The sequence below is a fragment of the Eulemur rufifrons genome, chromosome 19 (genome assembly GCF_041146395.1).
Source record: "Eulemur rufifrons isolate Redbay chromosome 19, OSU_ERuf_1, whole genome shotgun sequence".
Taxonomy (NCBI): Eukaryota; Metazoa; Chordata; class Mammalia; order Primates; family Lemuridae; genus Eulemur; species Eulemur rufifrons.
In genome coordinates, this window is record NC_091001.1 from 19,441,768 (window position 1) to 19,454,365 (window position 12,598).

At 43.9% G+C, this 12,598-nt stretch overlaps 1 protein-coding gene across 2 annotated transcripts; it reads right to left on the reverse strand.

Annotated features, from left to right (window-relative positions):
- Positions 1–842: 842 nt before the first annotated feature.
- SMIM20 (small integral membrane protein 20) lies at positions 843–11,315 on the reverse strand. Of its 2 annotated transcripts, XM_069494594.1 has the most exons (3): positions 11,147–11,315; positions 2,304–2,360; positions 843–1,525 (listed from the first exon to the last, which is right to left on the reverse strand). In XM_069494594.1, the coding sequence occupies exons 1-3, from the start codon at positions 11,253–11,255 to the stop codon at positions 1,488–1,490; spliced, it is 204 nt and encodes a 67-aa protein (XP_069350695.1). In that variant the 5' UTR covers positions 11,256–11,315; the 3' UTR covers positions 843–1,487. The 2 variants fall into 2 exon arrangements, with proteins under 2 accessions (XP_069350695.1, XP_069350696.1); XM_069494595.1 differs by lacking the exon at positions 2,304–2,360.
- Positions 11,316–12,598: the final 1,283 nt, after the last annotated feature.

A 12,598-nucleotide genomic window follows, 5' to 3' on the forward strand; every position in this document is an offset into this window, starting at 1 on the left:
GTTGCGGAATGCCTACCAAAATGATGACTCTGGTTTTGAACTATCGATCTTATTTCTTTTTGACAGTAATTACTTAATTGGGCCAGTTGTCTGTTAAGAAAACTCCAAGTTGACAATAATAAAATTATGTCATCAGGCAGCTTATCAAGAGCCTACAGTAACAGGCAAGGCACTCTTGGTGTAAAAATGAAAACGATGTGCCTCTCCAAAAGCATATAATCTAGTTAGGGGCCAGACAGAGCAAGGAAAGAAGGAAGGAAGAAGGGGAGAAAGAGGGAGAGAGGGTAGGAAAGGAGAAAGGAAAGGGGACAGGTCAGGCATCCCTAACCTGAAAATCTGAAATGTTCCAAAATCTGAACATCTTCAGTGCTGACACGATACCACAAGTGGAAAATTCCAGACCTGACCTCATGTGACAGTCATAGTAAAAACTTTGTTTCATGAACACATTTAAAATATATAAAATTAACTTCAGGCTACATGTAAAGGTATATATGGAACAAATGAATTTTGTGTTTAGACTTGGGTCCCATCCCCAAGATATCTCATTATGCATGTGCAAATATTCCAAAATTCAACAAAACCCAAAATTCAAAACACTTCTGGTCCCAAGCTTTTCAGGTAGGGGATAGTCAGCCCGTGTTCTCACTTCCATCTTTGCAGCATCTGGTGAGGAACCTGGTATGGATCCATCAATATTTGTCTCAATAAATTTGCTATTTACCTCTGAAATATTTATTTGTATACAGATGAATACCATACAAATATCTAGTCAAATTGTACTTCTTGGTACTAGAATTTAATCACTTTACCAAAAAAGATTAAAAAACTTAACACCAGTGTGGAGTAAAAAATAATCGTTTTAATATCCATACTTTCACTTCTGTTAATTCATCTTTGATTTCTATGCATGTGCACCCATCCGGTTTGACTTGCTGCATATTTATTTTCCAACATGGAGCAATCTTCAAGAAGACATGGTTAAGCTAAACTGTTTATTCTTAAACGGGACAAAGTACCTTGTCCTCGAAGAGCTTTATCAACCTGATGTTCATAGGGCCCTCTGAGGCAGCTCAGTATGGCGTTTTTTTGCTGAAATCTCTTATTTGGAAGATGGCAAAACAGACCTGGACCTTCTCAAGCCCACTGGCTGCTGGTATTCACATCACAGCTCGCTTGGGTAAGTGGTAAAGGCGGAATAATAAGCAGATTGCCTCCAAACACAGCGGGGTGAGACAGCTTCAGTTCTGGAAAGTTGACCCAATCATGAAAACCTTCCTAATGGTATAATTTGTTCCAGGGTTCTTTTGATGTTTAAGAAGGGAAATATTAATCCTTGTGCACAGTCATTATTAAAGTACTCTCATTTACAGCAACACAGAGTTTTCTTCTTCAGCCATTGTCCTATGGAGAGGTGATTGATTGTACTTGATGTAGAATTGAAAGCACGAAACCTCCTTTCCTAATCAGAGTTGGTGACAGCCTTCTCATTTCCTGCCAAATGGATCAGACCACACTTTTAACCCTATAGAAAGAAACATGAATAAAAACAGGATTCAATTTTAAATGTCCTACCACTTCTCTGAACCCCAAACAAAATGACATCAGAATTGAGCTGTGCAATTTACAATGTAGCCTGAGATGGTCTGAGCAGGCTGGAGGGATGCTGGCATGAAATGGCTGGGAAGCCATGGTAGTACCAGGGACTTTTAAATAGCTCAGGAATTGCCCCAAAACAGGAAGACATGGATCTGGCCTAGTTAAAAAAACAAACAAATAAATAAGTAAGAATGCTATCATAGATTACAAGCATTCTGGTCAATAAACTGGAAACCTCTTATTTTCAGCCAACGTGGATGGTCTTAAAAGAACTAACCATACAGCCATAGAGGGAGCTTTTTGAGCCTTTGTACAAAGCAGAATCCCACATCAACTAAAATAGCTTATAAGTAAACACTATTCTCCCACGATGGCAATGTTTAAATAGGTGCTTGGTAAATAAGTCTATAATTCACGTTTCATATTTAATTGCGCACTTGCTAACATTTTTATGCCCACTTATCAAGTGCAAAAGAGGAACGTGGCCAACTTACAAAAAGTACTCTGGAGTGAAATATTAAAATGAAGTCTTGGGTGGCACCTATAAACTGGCAACTGTTGTGAAATAAATAGCAAAATCACAATCTGGTCTCCAAGCTAAAAAGCCACTCGCCCACTCTCCACGGCAAAGCAAACACACACAAACCACACAACGCAGTAGTACAAATGCAAGTTTGTTTTGATTTCTTTGTGTCACAGTTTACCTGGTGGCTGCACATCTTCTTGAACAATACCAGCCCGATTTACAGCTTGTTCTTTCTCTGAGAAACACAACAGAAAAAATACCCTTTAGAAGGGAGGGAGGGTGAAATCTTTGTGTCTACATGGGCCAATGACATGGGACAATTTTAAGATAATATTTATGAGGGCTATTAAATTCAGAGATGCCATTACACAAAGCTTTTAGGTTGTGCAAGTTCAGAGATCCCATAGCAGAAAAAATTGGGCATTTTCAAAGAAAAATAAAGCCATACTTCAAAAGAAAAGCTCCCAACTAACATCTTTTCTCTGTGATCTCAGCATTTTGGAAAGGCAACAAAACAAAAAAAGAACAATTTTGAAAGAACTGGTGGGCGTGACATTACGAGGGGAAGGCTGCTGAATTGAAGGAACAAATACAATTAACAAAAAAAACGATGTAGTTTTATATGTCTAAAATGCACTCCACTGAAGGACTAGACTCGGAGCTAAATATGCCATGTTTTTGATAGGAAATAGAGCAGAAAATTAATCTTTGGGTGGGTGGCTTTGGTTTGGATAATTGAAGCTTCCCTAATTGATTGCAGGTGCTGTGCCAATTAGTAAGTGCATTGTAGCTACAGCAGCTAAGCCAGTCTCTTTGGAGAAGTCCAACAGGCAAGGGCCAAGAGAAATTGGGCATTTCATATCTGTGGGCTTCAAGCACTCTGACACATCTTTCTAAGTGGTTTAGAATAAACCCAAGGTCTGTGGAAACAAAGACTTATTATTTTAAGTATCTTGATAAACAAATGGCAGCTTTTCAGGAGAAAGATTTGGAGCCAAAGGATGTTTACTACTAAAATTATAGTAATTAAATGTTGTAATCAGACCTTTGTTTTAATCAGGCTGACAGTGTTTCTTTAAATCCATATTTAGCTCTTATTTAATATTAGGCTGCTTTCTTTATTTTGGCCTCTGGATTCTCATAAAGTTACACAAGCATAGAGGTACGAGAAACAGGGTTTTGCCAAATCTAATGTTCATTGAACTTGTTTCTTTAGTGATGTGACAGAAAATCAATCCTAAATGACCCACCTGATAGTTTTATCAATGCTAAATTTTGCTTTGGCAAATAAAACGCTGGGCAATAGGGATTAATTGACAACGGCCTGATGGTTTCGCTGTACCTCTCTCAAAAGCAGGTGAATGGCAACCAACACCCTCTGGACCAAGATATGCCAAAAGACTTCTTTCATCTAGAGTGGATGATATGGAACTTCTAAGGCGTCAGACTTTCTGCACTCAGCACAAAGATGTTCTCATTTCCTAAGTCATTAAATTCTTGTAGGACTGAGCCCCACCACACCGTCAACATGTAAGCCTGAACGTACGGATGTCTCCAGCATGCTCTTAAAAATGCCAACGAGTAAAAACCCACACCGTCATCAGCCTTGCCAGGAACAAAAGATATAATTTTCCAGACCTAAAAGGTCTATTCCCTGATATCATGGAAGAGGGAAGTAATGAGTTCTTTTTTTTTAAAATAATTGATAGAAAGCATTCTAGACTTACAGATTTAAGAAAATCAGACATCCTGGTGTACTGAACACGTTCTCCAAGAGGCAGATACTGTAGAGCTAAAGAAGCTGGCAGACCGCCAAGCATCAAAAGAAGCTGACTTTTGGTGGCAAGGACAGAATGCCTAATTGTGTTCTAACCTCTTAGGATGCAATGGAGAACCAAGTGCAGAGAAAGGAATCCCTGTCTTCACTTTCTTGCTAATTGCTAATGAGGTTGAAGAGAAGCTGAGGATTTATTTTAAATAGACCATAATCTCTTTATAATCCTTGTCCTAATGCAACTACCTCTGTAGTTTGGCTTGGTCAGACAATTTAAACCACTTTGCTGAACCAGTTCCTACCAAGTGATAACCAGGTATTAGCATCCTATCTTCATCCTCTGGTTCTTTAATCCATTAATGTTTTATAAACACTCTAAGGCCAAAGCAGTCTTATGTAAATTCATGATATAACACAAAGACACTTTATTTGTGAATGCAGAATATGCTAAAAGGAAAACAGAAACTAGTCCCTCAGGATTTAGCAAGTACATCTTTGATGAGGTTGACAGTAGATTTTTATCTCACTATCACTGGAAAAATAGCAAATGTATATAAACCTCTGAAAAAGGGTGGTTTAACTATGTGAACAAATCAGGATAAGCTAATTACTGACTTCAGTGGTGAGCACGTTTCTATCAGGAATGAAATGATTAAAACCCAACTATGGAACACTGAGTTAGAAAATTCCCCACTCCAGTGTCTCAGCAAGCCCGACTCTGCCCCCTGGTGCTAAGGCAGTGTTTGATTTGTAGTTTTAATTGAGGATCATTATCTCTAGACAAAGGGCCAAAGTATATTATTAAAACCAGCAATACTTGCAGATGGGCTGATTTTTGAAGAGTAGTAAAAGAATCCACCGAATAATGTCTAAATCTTTGAAAATGAAAACATATCCTTACGTTGAATGTCCATATTGGGAAATAAATCTGTATGACTTGTTACTTTAACATCCACAACGATGCAAACAGTGCAGTATACCTAAGCCCCGCGTCCCTCAGCAGTCTTATAACTACTCGTGAGGGTGCTCTAGTGGAGGACCAGTGGCTAGAAATCCAAAATAGAAAAGGAGATAAAAGCCAGTGCAGAATATGACCTTGGCAATCTACCTTGCCATCTCCTCCCGCTGATGAACAGTTAGAATAAAAGTGTGCTTCACAAGCGGAAGTAATGGGGACAAATGGCAAAATTTCCATATGGACTGTACATGCCATACAGGTTGAGTATCCCTTGAGTGTTTTGGATTTTTTTCAGATTTTGGAGTATATGTGTGTGTATATATATAAAAAATGAGGTATCTTGGGGATGGGACCCATGTCTAAACATGAAATTCATTTATGTTTCACATATACCTTAAAAACACAGCCTGAAAGTAATTTTATACAATATTTTCCATAATTTTGAATGTGAAACAAAGTTTGTGTTTAGTATTTATACGTGGAATTTCCCACTTGTGGTGTCATGCTGGAGGAGCTCAAAAACTTTCAGATTTTGGAACATCACAGATTTCAGATTTTCAGATTAGAAATGCTCAACCTGTAATAGCATTGTATCACTAGTAAATTTCCTAGATTGGATACCTATATTGTGAATTATGTAAGATAATGTTCTTGTTCATAAGAAATACAGGCTGAAGTACTTAGGAATGAAAGCTCACAATGCTTCAATTTACTTTCAAATGGTTCAGCAAAATAATAATAATTATTATAATATATGTATATATAATTATTGATATACATATATATAATTATTAATATATGTATGTGTATTGTATAGAGGGGGAGAAAGCAAATGTGACAAATGTTAACAACTGGTAAATCTAGGTGAAGGATACACAGGAATTTACTACACTATTCTTGGATCTCTTGTCCATTTGAAATTTTTTTTAGTTAAAAAAATACATAACTGTAAAACATCTATGAGAAAGTCCAACACCACTGTGACTGTTCCATGGTGATTGCTTCAAAGTAGCTATCTTTATTAAAATAACAAATACAAAATTCAAAAAAAAAAAAAAAAACTTTTTCAGCGCTCCGTTTGGCTGCTGTTGCCTAGACACACACTCCATCTGCCTACAGGGTATTCCAGAACTTGATGAGCACTGGTGGCGAGTGTGAACCAGAAGCCGAGGGGAAACCATATGACCACAGCAGCAAGTGTGAACCAGCTGGCTGAAGGGGCACAAAAGGCCACCAGAAGCACCGTCTCCTCCCAACACTGGAAACACTTTCCTTTCCTCGCCAGCAGAGTGGGGTTGAATCCAGGGAGCTCTGCAATGCCGGTTAGAAACAGGACCTCAGTCTGCCTGTGCGTTTCATTCAACGATACAGCAAAAGGAATGAAAGGCACCTTCTAAGCACCTGGCATGTAATACGGGAAATGCCCTTACAAGAGAAGAAGTATGTCTGCCGTGACCCTGTCCTGCCTGCGCACAACATACTTTCAGTCGGGGGCGGCCAGGTGCAGCCGAAGAGGAGAAGGACCCAGAGGCAGGAGACGGAGGGCTCCTCACAGCTCTCCCTCGTGGCCTGCACTTGGCTGACTGCTAAACATTCTCTGCTCCCTTAAAGGCATCGTGGCATTAAGTACAGACAAGGTCAGGGAACTTAGGGTCTAGTGTCCACCCAGCAACTGATGTGCTGGGTGACCCTGGACAAGTCACTAAATGAGGGGCCTGAAATAAGCTCAAGCCCTTTCTGGCAAAACCCTATGACTTTATGCTTCTGCACATCTAATTAAAATAAAAAATGAAGAAGATCACAGCAAATGATCTTGTTCATCTAATTCTACAGGCTGGCCTCAACTGCATGTTATTTTTACAAGCCCATGTTTAGGATCACTGTCTAGTTCTAGGATATGAAGACAGATCAGGCTTCTAGTTACAGCTCGCTTACCTAAACATGGCCTCTTCAGAACAACACACTGTGCCAACAGGATGAAAGTGAGAAAGCAACATCTGGGACTCCTTCCAGAAGCACAGCAGAACTGTACCCAGACTTCTGGTTCTGGATCGCTGACCGCCACCCCCACATGGCATCATCTCTCCAGTGTTCATTTTTGTACTTGAGTTATCATGTACAGAACTGACCCTGTACTCCATGTGACACTTAGCGAAGCCTTGCTGAGTTGACAAAAGAGCTGAGATCACACTCAAGGTCAAAATGAAGTCCAATAAGGCAGTCTTGTAATAGGGGCCTGCCTGCTTTGCAATCACGGAAGGTCTCCTTGGTTTTGTTTTACCTAAAGCAGCTTCCTCCTCTTTTCTGCTGCCTGGGGGCTTATTCCAGCAGGGATCCTGAAACCGACCTGTCCCTATACCCAGGCTGACCCAGCTGAAGGGCCCAAATGACCTGTTGCTTGGGTTCCACATGGCCTGCTTTGCCAATCGCTGGCTCCAAATCTTGTTTTTCCTAGGAACCCAGTTCTCAGGCACTGGGCTTCTCTGCCCTGCCTTTCCAAAAACGGGGGATGGGAAGGGATGCTTCTCCTCCGTGGGCCCAGAATCCTGGGGAATACAAACGTATGGAGGACGGTTAGAAGGGGAAGAACTAACAAGAAAGGATAAGGAGTAGCTGAAAGGCAGAAGCAGGAGAGCAAACCCAGGAGGACTGGCCGAGGGGGCCAGTCCCAGAAGCCCAGGGAAGACAGTACTTCAAGGAGGGAGAGTCTAGCCTGGAGGTGGAACCTCTTACTCCTAAATGACCTGACCTAAATGACAAAGAGAATGGGAGCCATCACCTGGATGTGTCCCTACAGCGCATTCACACCTGTCCCTCCTCCTGAGCTGGTGGAAGATGTGCCCTCCCTGCGGTCTCGGGCTCTGTCTTCTAGGTGGACTCATGATCCCATGCCACCTCCCACTCTCTCCAGCAGCTTTCTTTGTCTGAGACTTTCTGGGCCCTTCCATGTCTCCCAGCCAAAACTAAAAGTAAAAAGAAAAAACCTCTCCCCAGACCTTGTGACCTGCTACAACATGACTTTGCCATTGTCTCCTCCGTACAGCCAAACATCTTTAAACAGTCAATTTAATTTACTGTCTACTCTTCAATCCACTGCAATCTGCTTTCCATCCACTTCCAAACCACTGAAAGGAAGCACACTTAATGAAATAACCACTCACTTTTACCTTCTTTTTGCTAAATCCAATGGATATTTTCACCTGTGATCTTTCTTACTGTCTCCGAGCAGCCTTACCCCACTGACCACATCCCATTTCACCAAGTGCTGTCTTCGTGGGGCCTGTGACCGTAGCCTCTCCTGGTTTTAATCCTATCTCTCTGGCCACTCCTGCTCAGTCTCCTCTGAGGCCCTTCTCTTCCTCTGACCACCTGCTTTTTAGACCTTCCAACACTGGTGCTCCCCAATGCTGGCTACAAATCCTTACCGCTAGGTAGACGGCAAGGGACCTCCGACCCTCCTGGGGTGGCACCTGAGCAAATGCCACACCTGGGAGAGGAGGGCACGCCCTCCCATCTGCCAATCACAACTTAGTGCACCAACTGCAAAAGAATACAGAGAATTCCCTAGCCCATGGGCCAAGAAGCACAGGTACAACAGGGTCTGGAAGGTGACCTAGAACCACCTAAGGCTAATTATCACGTCATTAGCTTAAATCTACATTGCAGTTCACCCCTACAAATGGACTTTCAGAGAGGCTCATGGGAAATCCACGTGTAGTAAGACTCAGCTTAGGTAACTCCCAACTGTCCATCTAAGTGGTTTGATGGTGCTGTTTGAACCATGAGGAGGGCCAGCCTGGACACTATAAAACAAGACCCCAGACCATATTCAAGCCCCTTTTGTTATGACGGGGTCCCTTTCACCATCTGTGGTGAACACATCTTGCCCTTACTCTGTGAACCTGTATCTTGCTCTTGCTCTGTAAACCTCTCTTGTCCTTCGTCAATAAACTTCGTTTCCCACTTGCCTTGCTTTTGGTGTGTCTGCTCATTCTTTGGCCAGGAGCACACCAAGAACCGAGAACAGACTACAACCCGACACTACCACACTGCAGTGACTCTGATTCCCATCTCTAGCTCCAGCATCTCAGCTCCAGCCTGGCATGTCCATCACCTATGGGAAATCCCAAGAGCACGTCAGAAACCTAAACCTCAATATGTCCGAAACTGAACTAACTAGTTCCCTCACACCCCCCAACCACTTCCTTCTTGTGTTTCCTAGTTAATGATCAGCACCACCATCTCCTCAGCTTCTGGAGCCAGAAAGTTGAGTATAATTCTCCTTCCCCTCTCTTCCTCACCCTTGTGGCTAATCAGTCACAAATCCCCATAGAGTTGACTTTTTAAATATGGTTACCAAATGCAGTCACTTCCCCCTGTCCTATAACCATCACTCTGATTTAGGCTACAGTCACCTCTCCCTGAGGTCACAGGAAATACAGCCTTCCTGCGCCTGGTCTTCTTGCCCCCGACTTGACTCCTCCTGCCCCTCCTTTACACACAGAGTGATGCCTATAAAGAGTGAATCTGATCACTTTGCTTTCCTTATTAAAATATAGTCACGTGTCACTTAATGATGGGGATACTTTCTGAGAAATGCGTCCTTAGGTGATTTTATCATCGTTCAAATATCAAGGAGTGTACTTCCACAAATCTAGATGGTACAGCCTGTTGCTTCTAGGCTATAAACCTGTGTAGCCTGTACTGAATACTGTAGGCAACTGGAACACAATGGGAAGTATTCATGCATCTAAACATTCATAAATGGGCTGGGTACTTCTCTGTCGTGGGGGTCTGTCCTGTGTGCACTACAGAAAGTTTAGTAGTATCCCTGGCCACTATCCACTAGATACCAGTAGCACACTGACCACCCCTGCTCCAACCTGTGACAAGCAAACAAGTCTCCAGATTGAGCCAAATGTCCCCTGAGGGATACAATCACCTCTAGTTGAGAACTACTGCTCTAGTCTTCATAACTGCAACTTTTCCAGTGGGATCCAAACCAAATCCCTTGTCCCTAGTTCAACTCTAGTGGCCTTAATAAAACAGCCTGGGACAGGAATCCGGTGAAAAAGGTTGATGGAAATAGATTATCCAGGGCTTCACACAGCCCCACCTTACCCCCACGTATGGTGCATGCAGATAGGCTGGAAGGCAGAATATACAGAGGCCATTTCAGTCTTAGCTGATGAAAAGAAGCTACAAGGAAATCTGAGTGTGTACTTAAAATGCTCTGCCTCCAGAAACCAAATGCTGTAACATTTGTAATGGGCAGAGCGTTTACACGGAGCTTTAGCCTTCAAATCACCAAGCTTTCAGGCTCCGTTAATATTCTCAAGGGGCAGGGTTGGCCCTCTTCCATCTTCAAGATGATTCAGGTTTCCTGGAGAACAAAATGAGTCTCTAATGCCTAATATTTTCTCTCTGACAGATGGTTTCAGATGTATCAAAGTGCTAATCCTTGCTGAGGTATAGGTCTCAAGGAAGGAGAGTTTGGCTTTTACAATGATAGGACTTGAATGATTAAGGAGGAAAATTACTCCCAGGATATTCACCATTACCATGTGAGCAACCAGCTTAAAATGAAGGAAACCAGCAGAATCTGAAAAACGATTTGAGGGGAAAAGGGAGGAAAAACTCAAAAACCCAGGATAACAGTTTGGGTTTGAAATATCTCTGCTCAGACATCTTTGGGAGTGGAAATGAAGTGCAATAAAAATACCTTTCAGCTCGGGATGATCTGGGTTCCATCTGCCTCCCATCACCATTCCCAGGACGCTCTGGAGACAGAGCCCTGGGATAGAATACCTGCCTTATTATTGCTAGCTGTGTGACCTCGGGCACGTAATAAAACCTCTCTGAGCCTCATTCCCTCATCTGTAAAATATTTTTTGCGAATGTACCTCAAGGTGAGGTTGTGCAAATTAAACAATCCAACGCATGCCTAACACACGATTAGCATTCAGTGAATGTTAACTTTTAAGTATGAACTAGTATTCAGTGTTGGCTTGTGTGCAGACTGCTTGCATATTGCCACCTCTGAGTCTCACAAGAGGCTCCGCAGTTTTATTATAGTGTAGATATAGAGAACTATAGATGAAGACGCTGAGGGTCGGAGAGGTTGAGTTACTTGTTCGCAGTCACAAAGCGGCAGACGGTGGGATTCAAACCCAGCTCTACCTGACTCCTGAGACATGTTTCCAGGGCACCACGTGGAGATGACAGGGGCTGGGGTTGGGGGGGTCAGTTACTGGAGTCAGGTCACCGCGCGGGGTCAGAGGTCACTCACGGTATTCCTCCAACCTCATTAGGGGCCGGAAGTAGATGGGGTAGAAGGCGGCGGCGATCACGGAGACAAAGCCGCCGAAAATGAGCGCGGTGCGCAGGTTCCGGGACATGGCGCCGGGCCGGGGTCGCCCTGACCCCGCTGAGCAGCCCTTACTCTCGGAAACCTCGTTTCGGACTGCCGGGCCGTGACCCCGCTCGGAAGAGGTGGAGCGGCTTTCGCTTCCGGGCCCTGGGGGCGGGACGAAGAGGCGGGGCGGGGCCTCGGGCGGGGCGGAGCGCGGGCTGGGTGCAGGTGGCTGGCGTAGGACCGCGGTTTTTTGCGCTCGAGTCCTGGGACTTCTGTTCTGTCCCCTTCCCTGTTCTCGGCCTGGTTCCTCCGTCAGCAGCTCCACCCACCACTGTTAAGGCCTCTTTACCCCTCTGTCACCAGCCAAGCTTTCTCGTCCTTCCCCCATTAATTTCGTATTTAGTGACTGTCTACCATGAGCCGAATGCTTCCTATGGCCGCTCATTTAATCCTTATGTCATTCGGCTCATTTTACAGGAGAAAGAACCAGGGCTGGGCTGCTTTGGACAAAAAACTCCTTGAAAGCGGTTTGTAGGGAGGAAAGACTAGGGCAAGTCCAGGCCCAGGACAGCCTGCGAGGGGATTCTGAAACCGGAACCACAGGGGCTTCTGGACCAAGCCTAGCCTAGGAGGAATGTTGTTTCAGCAGGCAAGCTACGAGTGTATCTTTTCTGACTCCATTTTTCCATCCCCTCCTGTCTCCCTGTTCCCTGTGCTGGGGTGTCAGGGTTATGAATGAGGATGAAGAGTAAGTAGGCAGGGATGTGGGCAGGGCAGAGAGCCAGGGACCAGTCCCTCTCATGGGACCTTGGGGCTCTGCCTTAGTGCCTGGATGGGTGTTTCCTCTTCCTGTGATTTCCATCCTCCACCCTCTGCACCTCACTCCCTTCCCAGGTGGGCTGTGCATGACTATGCCCTGCCCAGGGGAACTGGGCAGCTGAGACTCAGATTCCTTGGGGCTTCACTCAGTCCTTTGTAAATAGGAATGATACCACATCTGGGGCTGGGGAGCAAAGAGGATATTTATCTTGACCCCAGCAGCATTATTTAGTCCATCCCCCAAACACCAGGCAAAGTGCTAGGGGGTACAAAGATGAATAAGATGTGACCCCTGCTCTCCAGGATCCTGCCACATAGATGAAGAGATGGAACACATACATAGAAAGATAACTGATGACCAGCACTAGGCTTTTGCTCATGAGCGTATGATAGGTCCTGTGGGCTGCAGAAGTTCAGAGGAGGAAGACAGATGACTGCAGTGAGCGGCTGCTCCTCAGGCACTTACAAGAGCTTGTTGGGGTGAGGACAGCCGACTTCATAGCACAGAGAACCTGCTCTATGTCACATGATAGAAAATACCCAGGTGTAGTGCACATTTGTCATTTT